Consider the following 19,962-nt stretch of genomic DNA (forward strand, 5'->3'; position numbering starts at 1 on the left):
TAGGTTTAGGAGTAATAAATACATTTTGTACCACCATGTTGTGAATAAAATATCTAAGTTCCTTTTTCCAGTCAATATAAATAAGTCCAAATACATTAAATATGTAAGCAAGCAGATAAAATGGACTAGACATAATATCTGAATATAAATGCATTCATACAATATGCAAGGTGAATTATTAATACTATCATGCATATTTAAAATTAAAATGAGTTTGTTAACCACATAATATAATAAATCTCAATAAAATAAGAGATCATTATCATTATTAGTAAACAATCCCTTTTAATTAATGCGAGTCCCTCAACCCTGTAGTATAATAAATCAACCAATCAATATGTCAATAACTTATCCTGATGGAAGAGTTCATTATTACTATTGTTGGGATTCATTTGCTATTTGATGAGCACTTCCATTAAAATAATAATATGTGGGTCCCTTAACCACTGCATGAAAAATCAGATAATCAATACGCCAATAACTTATTCGGTTGGCGAAGTTCATTATTGTTATTGGCGGGCAAATCCCATCATCTCCATATATCTTAAAACAATGCCTTATCTATCTATATGAAATGATTCCCGATTATGTTTAGCCTTTTCTAAAATCACCTAGTGTAGACCACTCCGTTGGGGAGCTAACACTATTGATTTTAGATTGAGTGTATAATGTTATTAATGCTCTAATGAAAAATAAAATATTAAATATCTTGTCATTATAATCTAGACTCTTTAAATCCTGCGTAGGGCCTTATTTTTAAAGATCTAATTACAATGAACATTTAATATTATTATTTTCATGAGACAACTATTCTTGTAATATTAAGACTCTTCAAATCATGCGTGGGGCCTTATTTTTGAAGATCTAATTACAATAGTGTTAATAACGAAGGCCATGTGACAATGTATAAAAATCCCCGCTCCCACTCAATTTTTAATCATTCATAATTAGGGTTTTCATTTTATTCATTTATATGATATAATGCATGCAAAACGCCTTGATTTTAATCTAATTAAATTTAGAAAATAATTGGACTTTTAAATGATTCACTAATATTTAATTGGAGGCACACTTTAAAAATAATTTTTCGTTTCCCAATAAGTGCCTTCTAATTAATTAGTAATCAAATCCAATTAATTTTCATAATTTAATTAATATAAATCAAGCCATTTAAATAAATATCACGGATCCAATGCATGAATAATAATTAATAAACAATTATCTATTCCATGCATCACATACATCAATTAATGACAGATCAAGCAAATAAAAATGGCCAATGGAATCAGCTTTTAACATTTAATTGCTCTATGTATTGCATGAGTGTCTTTCAACGCCTTGTAAACACCCGCAGGAGGCTGGTACTCGTTTGGAAAAGCAAAACACCGCTTGGAATGCTCCCGGAGGGCCCCACACGCCCTCACACGCGCCGGGGGCAAGCAGCAGGACACTGCACGGGCCTCCACGCGCAGGCACGCGCCTGCACGCGCTAGGTGTGCGCGTCAGCGCGTGAGACGCGCCTGCACGCGCTTTGTAGATGCTGCAGCGCGTGATTCCACGTGCTTGTCTTGTAGTTGCTTCGCATCACTCGGCGCGGGCATCTCACGCGCATTCCCATTGGGCGCTCATATAGCGCACCATGGAATGCGCTGCATGGGATCTTTTTCGCTTCTGATATTTGATCTGAAGGTTGCTGGTGCGCGTGCTTATGCATTGCGCCACACCGGATCATCCGTCTACCTTCCGACAATGTCCCTCGCCGCCGGCATTACTCTGATCGCCGGTAAATTTCAGAATATTAATAAAAAAATCCCAGAAAATTATAATTAAGCCCAAAAAATTCCAGAAAAATTTTGAAAAATTTTGGAAAAATTCTAGAAAATTCTTGAAGCCTAATTTAACCCTTTTGGACCTTCCTGAAGCTTCATAGCATCCTTTTATGAAGATTACATGGCTTTAAATAAATTTACAATTTGAAATACAATGGAAAAAATTAAATTACATCATTGAACTTTCAAACGGCTAAATCAAAGCCTTAATAACATTCATCCAAAGATAAAATTACATTCCAATAACCTATAAGCTTCATCCATGGCCCAAACATTCATCAACATTCATCCAATCACAAATATACATACATCATGATCATATAAAAATATATACATATGCATATATAAATTTGGATCCATGAATGATGATTTTCATAAAATCATGATCTCTAGTAATGAATCAAACCATGCTCTGATACCACTGTTGGGAAACGTGTACTAGGTTAAGAGTTTTCTGATAGCAATTGATTAATTATTTTTAGCTGTTATGAAGTTTTCCTATTTGTTTTATACATCAAGTTTTCCTATTGTTATGTTCTTGAACATAAAGTGCTCCACTAAATATAGGTGTTACTGATGCAAAGAAAACTTATTTTTGCCATTGTACATTTTAATCTGGGTTAGAGCAGGAATGGGTCATGGAGACCTGGTGGATTTGGGTTAGTTGCAACCCAAAACTGATGTGGGTGACCATCAAGGTAAGGTGGTATAGGTTTTGAGAGTTATTGTTGACCCAATGTAATCATGTTATATAGTCTGAGTTACGATAGTAGTGTCCGGTCACTTAAAAAACTGAATAGTAGTGTCGGGTTAAATAATTTTTTTTTGGAAGGTGACCACAAGTGGATTCGAACTTCCGGCCTTCCAAACATAGGGAGAGGGGTTCAATATTGCTGTTTAACTAGTATTCCATCATCCATGTTATACAGTATGTTATCAATATTCAGATCGAATCAAGGTGAAGGCATGGACAGATGGTGCTTTTGACGGTAAATAATAACAGTAATAACAAATGTGTGTGAGTATTACATAATAAATAAATAAAAAATAAACTTAAATGTTATCACGCACTAATTAAATAAATGCATTCTTACTTATGGTAATCCATTCCACATGTTTCACTCAGTTTACCAAGAGATAAGCTAGCTTATCAAGACACAGCCAAGTAACCAACACTCAATCACAACGACTTGAAGACAAATGTGACGTCCCACATCATTCTTTCCCATTCCTTCTTTACGAACACAATATCGATTTTTCCAACTAGCTTTAAACTTGAATTGAAGAACACAATATCGATTTGGGATGAGTTTAGATTGAGTATTAGGCAACTAGAATCCAACCAAATTTATGTAGGTGTATAATCATATTTAATATATATATAAACACACACACACACCCATACATGATCAACCTTTTAATTGTTTCTTTAGATCAAAATTTTTAGTATTTTATTATTTTTAATTGTATTAGAGTAATGCAGGGTTTTGTGTGAACCTGTCAAAAAGAAAAAAAGAAAAAATAATCACTAAGTTTCATTAGGGTTGGCCATTCGTATGCACAGGTTATAATCACTAAGTTTCATTAGGGTTGGCACTTCGTATTCGCAAGTGTAGGTGCAAAAATCCGTCTGACTAAGAATAGTCAACAAAATCTCTACAATTACTACACCAAAAATATTTTTTTTCGTGGTTAGTACTCACACACACATGTCTCTTCTAAGACTTGAACTCCTGACCTCCCTTTAGGAAGTAAGATGCCGATACCGCTAGGCCACTAGCCCATTGGTTACTATATCCAAAATAATAATGGAGAAAAATAAGGAACTAGAGAAATTGTACAGAGATGAGGGAGTATTTTGATAATATGACCTAATCTAGGATTACCTAGATTGCCTATGTATTCCACCTCACAGAGCGTGGGAATCAGGTTGAAACGTAGTTTTGGCTATGAGAATTAGATATCTCTTGTGGGGGTTTTGCCCTTTTTTCTGTGTGTCCTTTATTGGTCCTAAAAAGTTACACAAAAAATTACCTCGGACTCACTAGAGCCGAAGTATAAATTTTATAAATGGCCTAAGACATAGAAGAGTGCCAAAGCAAAATACGTCTCCTCGAAAGAAAGTTCGAAGGCAGATTTTGCAAAAATAACGATTAAAGTAGCAAAAGGCATGAGAAGTCGATCATCAGTATGAAGAGTCTATACGCATGAAAAGTCGATTATTAATAAATAGTGGTAAACAGTGCAGAAGTTTGATCATCCGAAGTTGATCACCAATGTTAATCATGAAAGTTGAAGCTAATTGCTCATGAAAAAACACTAGGTTGATCTCCAGGCTGATCACCAAGGTTGGTCACCATTATTATTCATTAAAGCTAGTCACCTAAGCTAATCGCTAAGAGTGATCGCTATCAACCTGAGAAAATAAAAGCACTAATAGCTTGAACAAAAGAAAGCTCAACATAAGACGCCACCTTTGAGCATGGGGGCACTTCACCTACAACCTCCTCAGAGGCCTTGATTTTGGGTCTTCGTACTTTCTAAGAAGACAAATATAAGTCACCGCCATCAAGGCATACTGTCCCAATTTTCAACTAACATAACTTTTGGTTTATTATAGTTTTCATTACAATTCATTAACTACGATTAATTCCCTCTAGTTGTGACCGCCACGTCAAACTAAAGGGAATTGGAGGCAAAGTGTGGGGGCAAAAATCTCGCATTCCAATTAAGGCAAGACACATCAGCACATAAGGGAACCACCACAAACACTGAGACTATTCAACCTTCAAATTGGGCCTTTATAAGAAGCTTGGGTTGGGTTAACTAAGCATAATCGGCTGAACTCATTGAAAATGTCCGAAATGATGAGACCCCAAGCCCAATTACGAATATATTACTAAGCCCATTTTTAGTAACAGTTCTATTAGAAGAAAGATTATAATCTATGGAAACCAAATAATGTAAATCCCTATTATAAGGATAGTATAATGTGATTCAAAATTTTAAGGAACAAGCAATGCGAGTCCTAAAAAGACTCGATTATGGTTTTTCCTATATAAAAAGGGCTTAGGACCCTCAATAAAGAACAGAAAAAAGGGCAAAGCCTCCAAAAGAGAGATTCAATTCTCATTGCCAGAATTACGTTTCGACCTGATTATCACGCTCTATGAGGTCTCTGTACAATTTCTCTAGTTCCTTATTTTTCTCCATTATTATTTTGAGTATAATAATTGTAGAGATTTTGTTGACTATTAGTCAAACGAATTAGCAAGTTATAATCGTATCATGTCCATTGAAAAATATTCTACTAACAGCTCAATTTAAAAATATTCTACTAAAAAGCTCAATTCAATACTAGTCTGGCCCGACCTGTGATCGTCAGATGGTGGCGAAGGAATCACCTTAGCCTTGCTATCTCTGGTGGTATGTCCAATCCTCGCTCTCTTTCTCAAAGTTCCTCTCTCTGGTGTGTTTAGATATTATTAGTTATGAGAGAAAAGAAAAGAAAAGAAAGGATAGTTTAGTGAGAAAAGAAAAGAAAAGAAAAGAAAGGATAGTAATAATTTATATTTGTGTTTGGATAGGCAGGGGAGAAAAGAAAAGAAATGATAGTTATTCTTGTTTGGATAAGATAGAGGAGAGAAAAGAAAGGAAAGGATAATAGACAAATTACTTTTTTACCCTTTCATAACCATGGGACTTGAATGAAATAATAAATCTGTGTATTGATTTGTAGAGGCTAATTTTGGTATTATCAAAATACCACTAAAATCACTATCCTTTCTCTCCCTATCTTCTCAAAATTGAGGAGAAAGCAAATGAAAGATAGAGAGGGATAGCTATCCCTCCCTTTCTCTCCTTATCCCTCCTTATCCCTCCACTTAACTTATCCAAACACACACTTACACTATCATCTCTTTTCTTTTCTCTCCCTATCCCTCCAAATCAACCCTACCAAACACACCCAAAAGAAAAGAAATGATAGTTTAGTGAGAAAAGAAAAAAAATGATAGTAATAATTTCTATTTGTGTTTGGATAGACCGGGGAGAAAAGAAAAGAAATGATAGTTATTCTTATTTGGATAAGATAGAGGAGAGAAAAGAAAAGAAAGGATAGTAGACAAATTACTTTTTTATCCTTTCATAATCACGGGACTTGAATGGAATAATAAATCTGTGTATTGATTTGTGGAGGCTAATTTTGGTATTATCAAAATACCACTAAAATCACTATCCTTTCTCTCCCTATCTTCTCAAAATTGAGGAGAAAGCAAATGAAAGATAAGGAGGGATAACTATCCCTCCCTATCCCTCCTTATCCCTCCCTATCCCTCCACTTAACTTACCCAAATACACACTACACTATCCTCTCTTTTCTTTTCTCTCCCTATCCCTCCAAATCAACCCTACCAAACACACCTAAAAGAAAAGAAAGGATAGTTTAGTGAGAAAAGAAAAGAAAATAAAAGAAAGGATAGTAATAATTTCTATTTGTATTTGGATAGACCGGGGAGAAAAGAAAAGAAAGGATAGTTATTCTTGTTTGGATAAGATAGAGGAGAGAAAAGAAAAGAAAGGATAGTAGACAAATTACTTTTTTATTCTTTCATAATCACGGGACTTGAATGGAATAATAAATCTGTATATTAATTTGTGGAGGCTAATTTTGGTATTATCAAAATACCACTAAAATCACTATCATTTCTCTCCCTATCTCTCCCTATCTTCTCAAAATTGAGGAGAAAGCAAATGAAAGATAAGGAGGGATAGCTCTATCCCTCCTTATCCCTTCCTATCCCTCCACTTAACTTACCCAAGCACACACTACACTATCCTCTCTTTTCTTTTCTCTCCCTATCCCTCCAAATCAACCCTACCAAACACACCTTAAATGTCGGTCTCTCTCAAACTTCCTCTCTCTAAATGTCTCTCTCTCTCTATATCTCCTAGTTTCATGAGAGAACAGCATAGCCAATTCCCTGAATTAAAAAAGAGGTGCTCTCTCTCTCTCAAATTTTCTCTCTCTAAATCTCGCAGCGCCAATTTCCTGACTAAAAAAAGATTTGAGTGAGTGAGTTCGTTACTCTGTTAAAGACGGTTAGTTTTAGCCATCGACTCTGGTTAGTCAAAAGTTTATGAAACACCTGCCATGCATGTGATTAGAGAATTTAGAGGTACTATTTTGTCTACTTAACTCTTTATATCTTAGAAATGAGAAATATATATATATATATATATATATATATATATATATATAGAGAGAGAGAGAGAGAGAGGGAAAAAATGGAACAAAAAGAAGTCAATGCATCAAAGTATATAATGCAATCTACCTTCCGAATAAATACATATAATAGAACAACCATCAGTCTTTTTTCAATTAGTTAGGGTATCATGGATATATTTCAATTTCGCTTTATTTAAAGCCATAATCCTAATCAATCTATGCATTAATTATAACCACAAGTCTTTTTCAATTTTTGCTCATTTTTATCTCAACACTGGCATTTCTTTCACACTCACATTATACACGTGCTGTTTCTTAATAGTTGTTCAATAAAACTTCATTCCAATCGCAAAGAGATACGTCTATCATACAATATATTACATGCAGCCTATTCGATAGTTAATCATTACTGTCATCTCTAATTTTTCTCCGATTTTGATAATTAAGCTTAAATAACAAAAATGAAATGTTCACTTCAAAAAATAAAAAGTACCAACTCGAAGACTTTGGCTAATATAATTTTAATTTAAAATACTTTAATTATATATATTATAACAAAGGTGTCTTAATATTAGAAATGTTAGATTTTACAATGGAGAAAAATAGAAACACTTCTAATATTGTAGAGCTGTTGCACAAAATCTCAAAACAAAATGAACAAATCATTTTTATTTTTTTTCTCAGTAAATATAACAAAACAATTTTTGACAACCTAGGAAGTACGGATACTTGTAGAAGAGTAACATACCGGTACTCGCAGATACGTGTTTGATATATCTTAAACATAATTTTAAAACAATTTCTAATAAGTATCCGATACTTCTCAGATATTTCTTGATTATTTCGACTGCACATCCGACACTTCATTACAAGAGAACGAAGCTATTGTGACGGATTATTTGGGACAATTTAAAAATTGTCTCAAATGAACTTACTTTTTGGGACTAGGCCATTGAGATAAATTATTTGATACGGTTTAAAAATTATCTCAAATGAGCCTAATTTTTGGGATGACAACTTACATACCGTCCCAAATGAGGCAAAAAAAAACTGGGAATATTTTTGGTGGGAAAATTTGGCAACATTGTGTATTTCCGAAATTTTGACGCTCTGTTAGCTTCCGTCCCTAATTCCAAATTTCCACGTCCAAAATATTAAAAAATTTCCATACTACACCGTTTTGGGTATTGTACAGTTGTAAACCCACGGTCTCTCTCTTCTCATTCTCCTCTCTCTCACTCTACAACCTAACGTCGTATACTCTCTCTGTACAGCTGACGGCGCCGCACCAGTTGCAGATATTTCATGCCGGTTCGGCTTGCCACACTCTTCTCGGCGTGGAGCGATATACATACGAAAAATCAAGGCTAAGAAGGAATTCATTTGTAGAAGCATAGTGAGGAGGATCGATTGAATTTGGAAGGTCTGCTTTTTCGCTGCTTCTAATCTCTCTCGTGTCAATCGGAGCTCACTCTCTCTTTCGATCGGTGATTGAAATCGACAACTATCCGTAAGTTTCCGCAATCAATCTTACTGTTATTGTGTGCGTAATTTCTTCAATGGCCTCCACACTTTTGATAAATTACCCCCAAATTTTCACAGGCATGTATGTATATATATATATATATATATATATATATATATATCAGGTATGTGTTTTAGTACGTTGTTTATTTTTATTTTATTTTTTCTTTTTCAATTTTTATGCAAACAATAGCAATTGAATCCATATACGCAGGTGTGAAATCAACATGTTGAAATATTAATGACCTCAAATGAAGAAAAGACAAAAAAAAAATTGGAATCCATGTTGAGAAATTGAAAAACTGATTTACATTGGAATTGTTCAGTTGGTATCAAGTTGATTTTATGATTGTCTTTTGATTCGGAGGTATTCAATCCCTTGCATATACAAGCGAATTAAATTTGTGCCATAATCTTAGAAGTTGTATCATCTTGAAGTTTTGGCTCTTTTTATTTTGGTTCGATATCAATTTTGAGTTAGATATGTTGTAACCTACTTATCCATATTATCACTTTTCTTTCACTTTATTTAAGATCTGTTGGCTGTAGATATTACATTCAGAATGGTACATAAAACTATGTTAATAACTACTTTTCGCATTTCTATTTTTCTTTTCAATGCTCAAAAAAATTGTTTACCTCTCGAGTACTGTTAATGACCATTCATACCGAACTCACCTATCCATTAAGGCAGGGGGATGGAAGAACACTTGTATATAAAAAGGCAGGAGATAGAAGAATCAATCTAAAGCAATCAGAGCTGCAACAAAGGGCGCTGTTGGTGCCTCTGCAAGCCCTCTTTTCACTTTCAACACTACCATTTCGTTATTGCATAATCATACAAGTAATCTCACTCCCAACTACAATTGTCTCCAGCATTATCAGTACCATCACTGATCCTGCTATCGCCACTACTCATATCTTCTTCCTTCCTGTCTACTTTAATACCACAGTCTTTCACTTGTATTATCACTTCTTTCACCACTGTCTATAGTGAACAACAATTTGCATCACCGCAATTATTATGCCAATACATACTTCCACCTTTGGGAGAAAAATGATAATTGTTTGTGATTATCTAGCTGTGATTCTGTGAATGTTTCAAATTTATACTTTGCGGGAGAAATGTAAATTAGATTTAGAAAAGGAAAACAAAGAACAAGGAAAAAAAATGGCTAAAAGGAAGCAGATTCTTTCGTTTGTTTGTTCAATTAACTTAAGAAAGGCCACAATTGCAGATTTGCACCATGGCATCCACATCTATTGAGGTTAACTCTGATTGTCTTCTGTCAAACTATTTCCTTCCTGTTGCGGTGAAACCACATATATAAGCTTTGAATTAAGAAATGATGTTATTTTGGAAATTTTTTTTTTTTTTTTTTTTTTTTTTTTTTTTTTTTTCATTTAGTTATTTTGTTTTTTAGTTGCAGTTCAGGGCATTTGCATCAATATAAACAGGAGCAGGATCAGGGGCAATAGCTGGTCATTATTACAATAGCTGAACAAAAAAGAGTGATGAAAGAGCATCTGATGGAGGAGCTAGCAAGAATTGTCCCAATAGTTTCCATGCCAGAGGTAATTAAGGCTTAGACTTCATTAAAGATGTTAACCCCTAAGTTGCCTACTCTATCCGGAGTTGAGTATCTTCTATTTGTTTTGCAAAGAGATAATAAACAATTACAAACATAAAATTAAGTTCTTTCAGATTGGTTGACTTGATTTATGTGATTTTATGTTTAATAGAGCTTCATTTAAAATTATTTATAGCTTGACAAGATTATGGAGGATCGTTTGTCAAGGAATGTGATTTGCAGTGGAAAGAGGAAATCTAAGTCAAGTAGTATTACTGTTGAAGTGAGTAATATTAACTTTTAGGTTCTCTTGTGATTAGATTTATTTATTCCGTACAATATGTTAATTTATGCTACTTTGCAATAATTGGAAGCGAAATCTATTTTCCATCATATATTCATGACCATTTTCTTTGAAATGAATAAAGAATGACAGTATCACAGTGGATGATCTAATCAGTAACTTACCAGAGGAAATTCTTTGTTCTATCATATCACTGCTGACTATGAGAGAGGCTGTTAGTACCATCATCCTGTCAAGAAGATGGAGATGCTTGTGGAGAAGAACACCTTTAAACCTTGTTTTTGATGGTTCAAACATGAATGGAAATGGTTGTCAAATGGACCAACCGGAAAATCCAGATGCCAGCTCTAAACAGCAGGAAAAGCATAGCTTTGTGAGATGGGTCAATCAAATTTTATCATTACATTGTGGTGCGAGTATAGAATCATTCACGGTGGAGTACTGTTTGGGTGTAGAGTACAGTTCTGACATTGATCGATGGATTCAATTTGCCGTGGATAAGAAAGTTCAGAATCTTGATATAAGGTTGTCCCAAAATAACTGGTCTTTAGAAGAAGACCAAGAGAACTATATATTTCCTTATTGGCTATGTACACGGGGTAGTGGATCAACCTTAAAGCACCTGTCTTTGAACCTTTGTAAGTTGAGTCTTCCTCAAAGTTTTAGCAGTTTCAGCTCCCTCACATCCTTGGCTGTGGAGAAGACTAGGCTGACTGAAGAAAATGTTCAGAACATCCTATCCAATTGCTTATGCCTTGAGTGGTTTAGTGTGACAGGTTGCTTATGTCCAGCACGTTTGAAGTTTGCTGCGGGTGGATGTCGATCACTTAAGTTAAGACACTTAAATGTATCTGATTGTCCATATCTAATTGAGATTGAGATTTGTGATGGCATAAATCTTGCATCATTTGAATACACTGGGAAACGGTTAAGCCGGTTATTGTACAAGAATAAAGCAGAAATTGCAAGTCTTTCTGTTCATACTCCAATTCCTTTATTTGGTGTGATTTCTGAGCCTGACGACCTTTCAAGTGATTTTTATTTTCGGAATGTAAGCCTTCCAAGTGATTTTCCTCAGCTCGAAACTTTGATATTGACCTTAACTTATGTAAAGGTATTTCAGAGCATTATTTATTTGTTTATTATGTTTCAACATTTCTTGTCATCATACTACTTTGATAATATTTATGTCTATTTATCAATCTCTCATTGTCCTTCAGGAAGATAGGGTTCCTAAGCTTTTACCAACATTCACTAAACTCAAACATTTGGTGTTAATATTCTTTGGACGACATCCAGAATACCCCTTGGAACTGATCTCTTCACTGGTGAAGGCATCTCCTATTCTGCAAAAGCTTGAGATTCATGTAAGTCTTTTTATGCATTGAACACTTGAGAAGGATAAATGGTTGGAAGGTGAATTAATGGAGTTATGTTCCTTAAATTCTGTGCACAAAAATATGTTCTCTAATGCTATCTGTAATGTGCTTGTATTGATTAACCCATGATTGCTATTGTTTTGGTCTGTTCGTCTGAACCACATATAGCAACATCTTATAAATGTTTCGACTTGGTTATAGATAGGGCCATTTAAGAATTAAATATAGCAACATCTTATAGATGTTTCGACTCTGTTATAGATGAGGCCTGTTTAAGAATTAAATTCAAGGAAATCTCGGTTTCTTGTTATCCAAATGATAAAATATACACTTTTTTTGTTGACCACGAAGACAATATATTTGGAAGTTTCTATCCTTAATTTCTTGAAAATGCAAATGTTATGAAGAAGCGAAAATGGTTTCCATCTTGGAGTGAGATTTTTATGCCTGTTCAAATGTGAAGCAAAATTTTTTTTTAAATGTGTAGCCTGTTCAAATGTGTAGCCTTCTGTTCATAGTCTTGTCCTATGAACAGAAGGCTACACATTCTATTATGAGAAACACTTGTATCATTGAATCACCCTCATCAGTCATCAGGTCCAATATATTTTGGTTAGCTTTCACAGCTCTCATTATATATTGTTTATAAAAATAAATTTGTTATGTTCCCTCTTTTATCAATTTATTTAATTTTTGGCATGTTTTCTTTGTTGGGGCAAATTAATGAATATCTGTTTTTTTTTTACGTTTTTTTTAGCTTCCGGTGTTCGAAAATAAAATTGTGCAGAAAAAGATGAAACTGTATTGCCACAAGCATCTCAAGGAAGTGCAGATACACAATTTTCAGGGTTTCGGAATGAAAGTTGAGCCTATAGTATATCTGCTTAAGTGTGCTACTTCCATTCAGAATATAACAATTGGCCGTGATCTATGGAGTTACGAAGGCAACGGTGTATGGTCAATTCCTAGTTTTGATCGAGGTGAAATCAGAAAAAGGCAAGTATGTAAAAAATTTCGCGGAAAGGTGCCCTCCACCACTAGGTTACGAGTTTTGTGATAGCACTTGATTAATTATTTTTAGGTCTGGTGATGTTTTCCTGTTGTTATATTATGGTGGTATTTATTTGTTTGCACATTGAGTTAAAATGAGTTACTCTTTCTGAAAGAGTGACTTATTATTTTGTGGGGGATCTTTCCTTGAATTGTTTATTAAATAAATATGAGAAGTGATAAATCTTTCGACTTCAATTGCCGACTACTCCTCCGAATATAACGTGGTTGGGAATGAGTCGAAGAGAAAGAGATGTTTACGGGAATTTTTTTAAGTGTTCCAATGGGATCCAATCACGTTGTATTCGTAAGAAGAGTCGACAATTAACGTCGGAAGATCTATCATTTTTCAATAAATATTGTAATCTTGTGCTCCACTGAATGCGGGTGTTAGATTATTTTGGGGAGAGTTTGGTTTCACAATTGGGCTAATGGGCCATTGTTTTTTATTTTTATTTTATTTTATTATTTTTATTTTCCTTTCCCTTCTTCTTCTTCTTCTTCTTCTTCTAGCTAAAGTGGGTTGGAGACTTCAAGTAAAAAAGACTGGTCTGTTGTATGAAGTTTTGAAACTAAAGTATTTTCCTTCCTCAGATTTTTTGAAAACGGGAAGGGGGTATAATCCATCTTGGGCTTGGAGCAATATCTTGGCGGCTAGAACAATGGTGGAAAAGGCAAAAATATTTTTTGTTGGGAGGGATAACTGGATTCCTCAATCAAAAACTTTTAGGCAAAGCTCTGTTTCTAATTTTTTTCAGGCTTTTCGAGTTTCAGGTCTTATAGATGTTCGAACTAAATCTTGGAAGCCAACTCTCATTTCTTAGGTATTTTGCACTGATGCTAAAAAAAAATCTCTAGCTTCCATTTAATGTAGAGGAACGAGAGGATAAAATAGTATGAGAATATGACTAGGCTATTTTCTCAGTAAAGTCTGGCTTATTTAGTGGCTTTGGAACTTTGTGAAGGGCCGTATCAAAGTAGCAGTGCTCAAATTGAAAGTAGTAGCGTTTGAATTTTGTAGAGCTATTGGAAAAAGTTATGGAATGTTACCGTCTAAGATTACTCATTTCCTTTGGTGTTATTTGCATAATAAAATTGCGGTCTTTGAAAATTTGAAAAGAAAAAGATTGGTTGCGGATAATTTGTATATAGTTGGTGTGAACTTTAAACATTTATGCTATGTTCAATAGACATATATAAGGAAAGAAATAGTAGTCATCCTTCCTCCTTCACAAATAGTCTATTATAGAAGTTTTAAATTATTACATCACTCTTCATAAATATTTAATATATCCCCCATAAATAAAGTAAATGATGGGTTTAAGGGTAAAAATAACTTAAAAATTTGTCTTTCCTTTTATCTTACTGATTAAATTAAATTGTCAGTTTTTTTCTCTTCTCTTTCACCCAATCAAACAAAAAGAGGAAAAGGCTTAATCTCTTCCTTGAATGATGTCTCAATCATCCTTTCTTCTCTTCCTTCCATTCAATTTTTTTTTTCTTCCAACTGAATAGAGCATTTATGTGCGATTGCCTCATAGCTTCTATGGTTTGGAGAGTTTACCCCTCGGATGTGTTTCAAATTGATGCCCGGGGAGGGTTCTTTGACGGATTGGTGGTTAAATTTGGTAAATGAATGGAAAGAAGCCTCGAATGGATCGTCTATTCAAGGTTTAGTAGCTACTACGTGGTTCCTATGAAAAGCAATAAATGCTTTTGTTTTCAAGTCTGAGTCGTGGTATGTTGAAAAAATTGTTTATATGGCTGTTATTAGTTTTATGGAATATTAAATATGTTCGGGAACCTTTGGATTCGATATTGAATGTTCCTTCATCGATGGTGCCTATTGATCGATCTAGGGATGGATGAGGCCTTCTATGGGTGTTCTTATGACTAATATTGATGTGGTTCTTAACAAAGGAGGAGCTGAGTGGGCTGATCTCATCAAGGAGTACTAACTGCAGCATCAATCTTCTTTTTCTTTCATATTTGTGATCCTTTTGTGGCTGAAGCATATGAATTGAGACATACTTTTTTGAGGGTTGTTAGTTGGAGTTTTGCAAAGGTGCAATTTGAAATGGATGCTAAGGTTATTCTTCGGATGGTGAATGAAAAACTTTCTTATCCTTTACACTTGCAGGTGTATATGGAGGACATTTTTTGTTGTTTGAAGTCTTCTCCTTCTTTTGCAGTAGACTTTGTCATTAGGAAGGAAATGTTCCTAAGTATGGTAATTGACATTCAAATATTATATATATATATATATATATATATAATTAGTTTAAAATATTGTTTATCAAAGCAAATACTATTTCTTCAAAATAATTAGTTTAAAATATTGTTTAAAATAATTAGTTTAATTGACTTTAGTTTCTTCAAACTTGTTCGAAATTGGTTTGCTACGAGTTTCCTCCCAACCAACTACAAAAAAAAAAATCTCATTTTGTTTACAAACTTAGATATCCATCCTATTCCAAATTCCTAACACATTTTTGTCTACTAAACCTTTCTATCCTTCAACAACGTCATAGGTCAGATGACGATGGAGTAGGTTCAACGTGAGTGATAGCGACTCTAATGAAGGGTTTGATCCAGGTAATGATGATAATTTGAATTTGTTTAATAAGTTAATTAAAGTTAAAAATAGAGAACCAATACTCTAGTACAAAGATGCTAAGTTGTTCGAACTCGAAAGCAAAGGGGAGATTGAGTAAAAAAAGAAAGAGAAGATGAGTAACAGTAATTAATGAAAGTATTTTTTGTCTGCGGTAGAAAGTGAATGACATGAGTGACAGGAGGTTTGTGGACGAAGGAGCTAGATTGCAGGTTGGAGTTCGTAGTTCACTCTTCTAAAATATTTAGAATACATTAGTGCCTCTAAACTCTAAGCACGTTCTAAAATCTTAAACCACTTTACAATGTGACATGAACGCTAATGTGTTGGTTGTTTGACGAAACCTCCTTTATATATTGACCTAACAAATAATACTTTGTCAAAAAAGACTCTTAAAGCTTTGCTTGGAGCCAATTACGATCTTACTAAATTGTTAAATATAATTTAGTTGTTATAAAATGGTTCAAAACACTACAATTTAAAATTACCTAAAAGTAGGGATATAATATGCTGCTTGTAATGACCCGGTCATTTTCTTCCTTTTCCCTTTTTCCTCAAATTTTGCGGATAAATTTTTTCCGTTATCTTTTCTTTTTTGTGGATAGTTTTTCGTCGCTTAGTGTCATTTTGAGTGCTCAGAATTGGTTTCTGAGACTCTTTCATGTGAATTGACAACTTCCTTTGAGAATCGAGTCATTTTCACATTTTTCGTTTTTGGACACTATGCGTTATTTCGTCTTTCCCTTATTCTGCCATTTTTCATATTTCGTCTTATCTCCGTTTGTCAGTTTTTGGCACAACCTCACTTCTTGTGCTTGGAGTTGGTTTTTGACTTCACGTATCTTCGTCTTGAGTGGTTTCCACGAAATACATATCTTTACTTATTCAGAAAAGTACTCTGGTTGCTCCCGGTGTCCATAGGGGTATGGATGCATAATTCTTTGGAATTAATTTATTTTCTTGGGGTATTTTTCGTAAATATCTTTTGAAGATATTTTATTTCAGGGGTATCTAAAAAAATATCTTTTTCATTTTGTGGCAATTTCGCAGTTAACCCTTTTTGTAGGGGCCATTGTGCAATTAACGAAAGTTATTGCAAAATATCTCTTCTGGAGCCTGGATCCTCGTACGGGATTCATTTTCACTTTTCGTTGACTCGTAAATTCATAGAATTCCGTTCTGATCGTTTTTCTCTAGTTTCAGAGTTTCTGGACCCGGTTGCCGCCAAACTTGTTCGGGTATAACTTTCTACTCGGGACTCAGTTTTTGACGCTGTTTCTTCCCTTGTTCATATTTTCTTATTGTGAATCTTTTTCGTTCACAGAGTTTTGTCATTTGAGCACGTCTGCTCAAATTTTACTTTTCCGAACCCGGCGAGGCCCGTTCGGGACACTTTTTGGATTTTTCTATAAAAGGGGGGTGAGATATTTCATTTTTCATCTCCTCCCCTCTTTATGCACGACCAGAGCTTCCATGGCAGCCCAAGGGAGGCTGCCACCACCTCTCTCCTCTTTTGAATTTCATTCCTTTGTTAAAAAGTTGAAGTGTCTTTACGTTTTGTGTACGCGCTTCTTTTACCCTTATTAGAACCCATTTCCGACCAAATTTTGAGTTTGGTTTTGAAATCAAGCTGTGATTTTCATGGGTCCTCTTTGGAGTTTATCGTTTATGGTATTGTCCTCGACAAAACCCCGAAGTATTGTCGGATTCGGAACCATTTCGTTTTGATGGCTTTTGAGATTTTTATCTCAAATTGAGGTAGAGGGAGTCTTAGGATTATATTTATGTTATATTGATTGTATTATGAGTATATACAATTTGTGAGCATGTTTTGTTTAAGATTTAGAATTTAATTTAATTAATTTCTATATTTGAGATTTAATTCATAAGGTTGTGTATATAATTTGGAATTAAATTGTAGCATGCTAGAAAATTAAGTTTTAGTATGTTGATTAACATATATTAATTTTGGGCATTTGGATAAGAATTACAAAATTTATTTAATATTCATCTTTTTTGAAAGTTTAATTCACATGGTGATAGCAAGCATGAAATCATGATGCAATGTGATATTTGGATAGGCCTTGGCATGTTCCTTAATATAGATTAGATTGAGGGCATTTGAAATTGTTTAAAAATCTAGAGGGAATTAATTAATTAGCTTGATTAATTTTGTTTGAAGTGTTTTAATCACTTAACTTGTCACTTGATGTTATATATGTGATGACCATGACATGTCCTTCAATATATATTAAATTGAGGTTATTTGGGATTAATTTGGAATTTAAAGAATTTAACTATTTATGTTTAATTAAATTCTACTTTATTACTTCATGGATTTAATTACATTTTGGAAGTTATTTTTATATTTAAATCATGGATTTGGATTTGGTGTATGTTCACTTGATTACTTTTGAGCATAGAATAACATAGTTGTTACTTTTATATTCATGAGAATATGTTTTTTCTTATTGAATATATTGTTGCTATGTGTAAGGAATTGCACACTTTGTATTTGACATCTTTCATGCCATAGTAGTTGTAGACTTTGAGCATGTATTGTATAAGTTTCCAAAATTTGGATTGTGCTTGGTAAATAGTTGATATCTTGAATATACATATTGATATATATATATATACGTTGTTGCACAATTTGTTGATTTTGGAAACTTGGGGATGTCGTTGTTTGGTTACGGCTAGGACTTGGTTTTAGTACGAGGGATTGTCCCTCTATATAGTCTAGTGCGCACATAGAGAGGTTACCCATGGGCTAGTACCCCTAAAGTAACTATGTTGTCGGTCAGATCCGGCGTGACGTCCGAGTATCCACTTTGTTTGATTTCATATTTCATTTCAAATTGATAACTAGATGATATCGTAACTTGTTGTTCCTTATTTGATTTCCTATTTTGAGCTTAAAATGTAGCTTTGTGAAAGCATGCTTCATGCGTTGTATTGGAAGTTCCATTGTTGGTTAAATCGCATCGATATCATAATTTGTGTTTTGATGTTCAAATGTAGTTTAGGAATGATCCTATAGATTCATTTTGAACATAGACGTTTGGTGGCATGACCCATTCTTATTGTTTTCGTATTTTGAATTTCAAGTTGAAAACTTTGAGATTCTATATCTTGTTACTTTGTGTAATACCCCTAATTTTAAAATGATAGTCTCGGTATTTATTTATTTATTTTAATTGTATTTTTAATTATTTAATTGATTATTTGACTAATTGTTTATGTGTTTAATTGAATTAGATATTACTTGATTATTTGATTATGTGTCTATGTATTATTTGTATTTGTCTATGTGTTAATTGTTTAATTAGATTATGTGCTTAAATGGTGTTTTGATTAATTGTAAATTAAATGTTTTCTTTTCTTTTATAATTTTATTTTATTTTTCGTTTATGGTTATGGTTAATAGTAATGGGCCAACCAATTGGGTCCCATGGACTACTTGGATAGGAGGTTGGATGTGTATGGATTATTACCCATGGATAATTATATATGTATATATATATATAGATATATATTATATACATATATAAAAAGGAAAGTAATTTATTATTTACTTTTATGGTAACTTGGGTAGTAATATTTAATCTGATGTATATGTTTTATATTTAAATAATAAAAATATACGTAGATTTGATACGTGCTATGTTTTAAGTTACTTTATAATATTACGGTAATTTAAGTATTATTGGATAATTCATTAATAAATAATGGAATGTGTATAATTTATTTATATAATAAACATATACATAAATTATATACTTAACATATTTTACTTACCTTTTTAATATATATAAAGGGGAAGTAATTTATTAATTAATTTTATAGTAACTTGGGTAGTAATATTTAATCTGATGTATATGTTTTATATTTAAATAATAAAAATATACGTAGATTTGATACGTGTTATGTTTTAAGTTACTTTATAATATTATGGTAACTTAAGTTTTATTGGATAATCCATTAATAAATAATGGAATGTGTATAATTTATTTATTTAATAAAGATATATATAAATTATATACATAACATATTTTACTTACTTTTTAATATTTTAATATTTATTTTTTTTAAGTTGACTTGGATTGAGAAAAGGGTTAGGGTTATTTTATTTAGCCTATAAATATATAGTTATAGGTTGTAAAAGGGGGTTAGAAATATTCACGTGATATATTCGAGAGAGAGAGAGTTAAAGAGGGAATGAGGAAGAAAAAAACCCTGTAGAGAGAAAATCAAGGAAGAAAAAGTTTAACTTTCGATCCGAATGTTTAAGGCAAGTTCTTCTTCTATCTCTTTCCCTTTGATTCGTGTTTCTGTACATGCCTAGGAAATTTTAGGATTTATTAAACACATAAAATTAAATAATTATGCATGTTTAATTGGATTAGAACATAGATTTATGAATTTGGTTCATATCTGTTCTTGTGTTATAAATTGATAAATACA

At 33.2% G+C, this 19,962-nt stretch overlaps 1 protein-coding gene across 5 annotated transcripts; it reads left to right on the forward strand.

Moving 5' to 3' along the window:
- Positions 1-8,260: 8,260 nt before the first annotated feature.
- LOC132299901 (F-box/LRR-repeat protein 13-like) lies at positions 8,261-13,249 on the forward strand. 5 transcript variants are annotated; one of them, XM_059796781.1, is made up of 6 exons: positions 8,261-8,566; positions 10,005-10,155; positions 10,348-10,434; positions 10,580-11,506; positions 11,676-11,822; positions 12,592-13,249. In XM_059796781.1, the coding sequence occupies exons 2-6, from the start codon at positions 10,096-10,098 to the stop codon at positions 12,889-12,891; spliced, it is 1,521 nt and encodes a 506-aa protein (XP_059652764.1). In that variant the 5' UTR covers positions 8,261-8,566; positions 10,005-10,095; the 3' UTR covers positions 12,892-13,249. The 5 variants fall into 5 exon arrangements, with proteins under 5 accessions (XP_059652764.1, XP_059652763.1, XP_059652761.1 ...); XM_059796780.1 differs by having other exon boundaries at positions 8,262-8,566; positions 9,989-10,155; positions 10,580-11,569; XM_059796778.1 differs by having other exon boundaries at positions 8,262-8,566; positions 10,580-11,569.
- Positions 13,250-19,962: the final 6,713 nt, after the last annotated feature.

This window comes from Cornus florida, unplaced genomic scaffold (genome assembly GCF_030987335.1).
Source record: "Cornus florida cultivar Cherokee Brave unplaced genomic scaffold, ASM3098733v1 CherokeeBrave_3.0.0_Hap2_Chr03, whole genome shotgun sequence".
In the NCBI taxonomy this organism is placed as follows: domain Eukaryota; kingdom Viridiplantae; phylum Streptophyta; class Magnoliopsida; order Cornales; family Cornaceae; genus Cornus; species Cornus florida.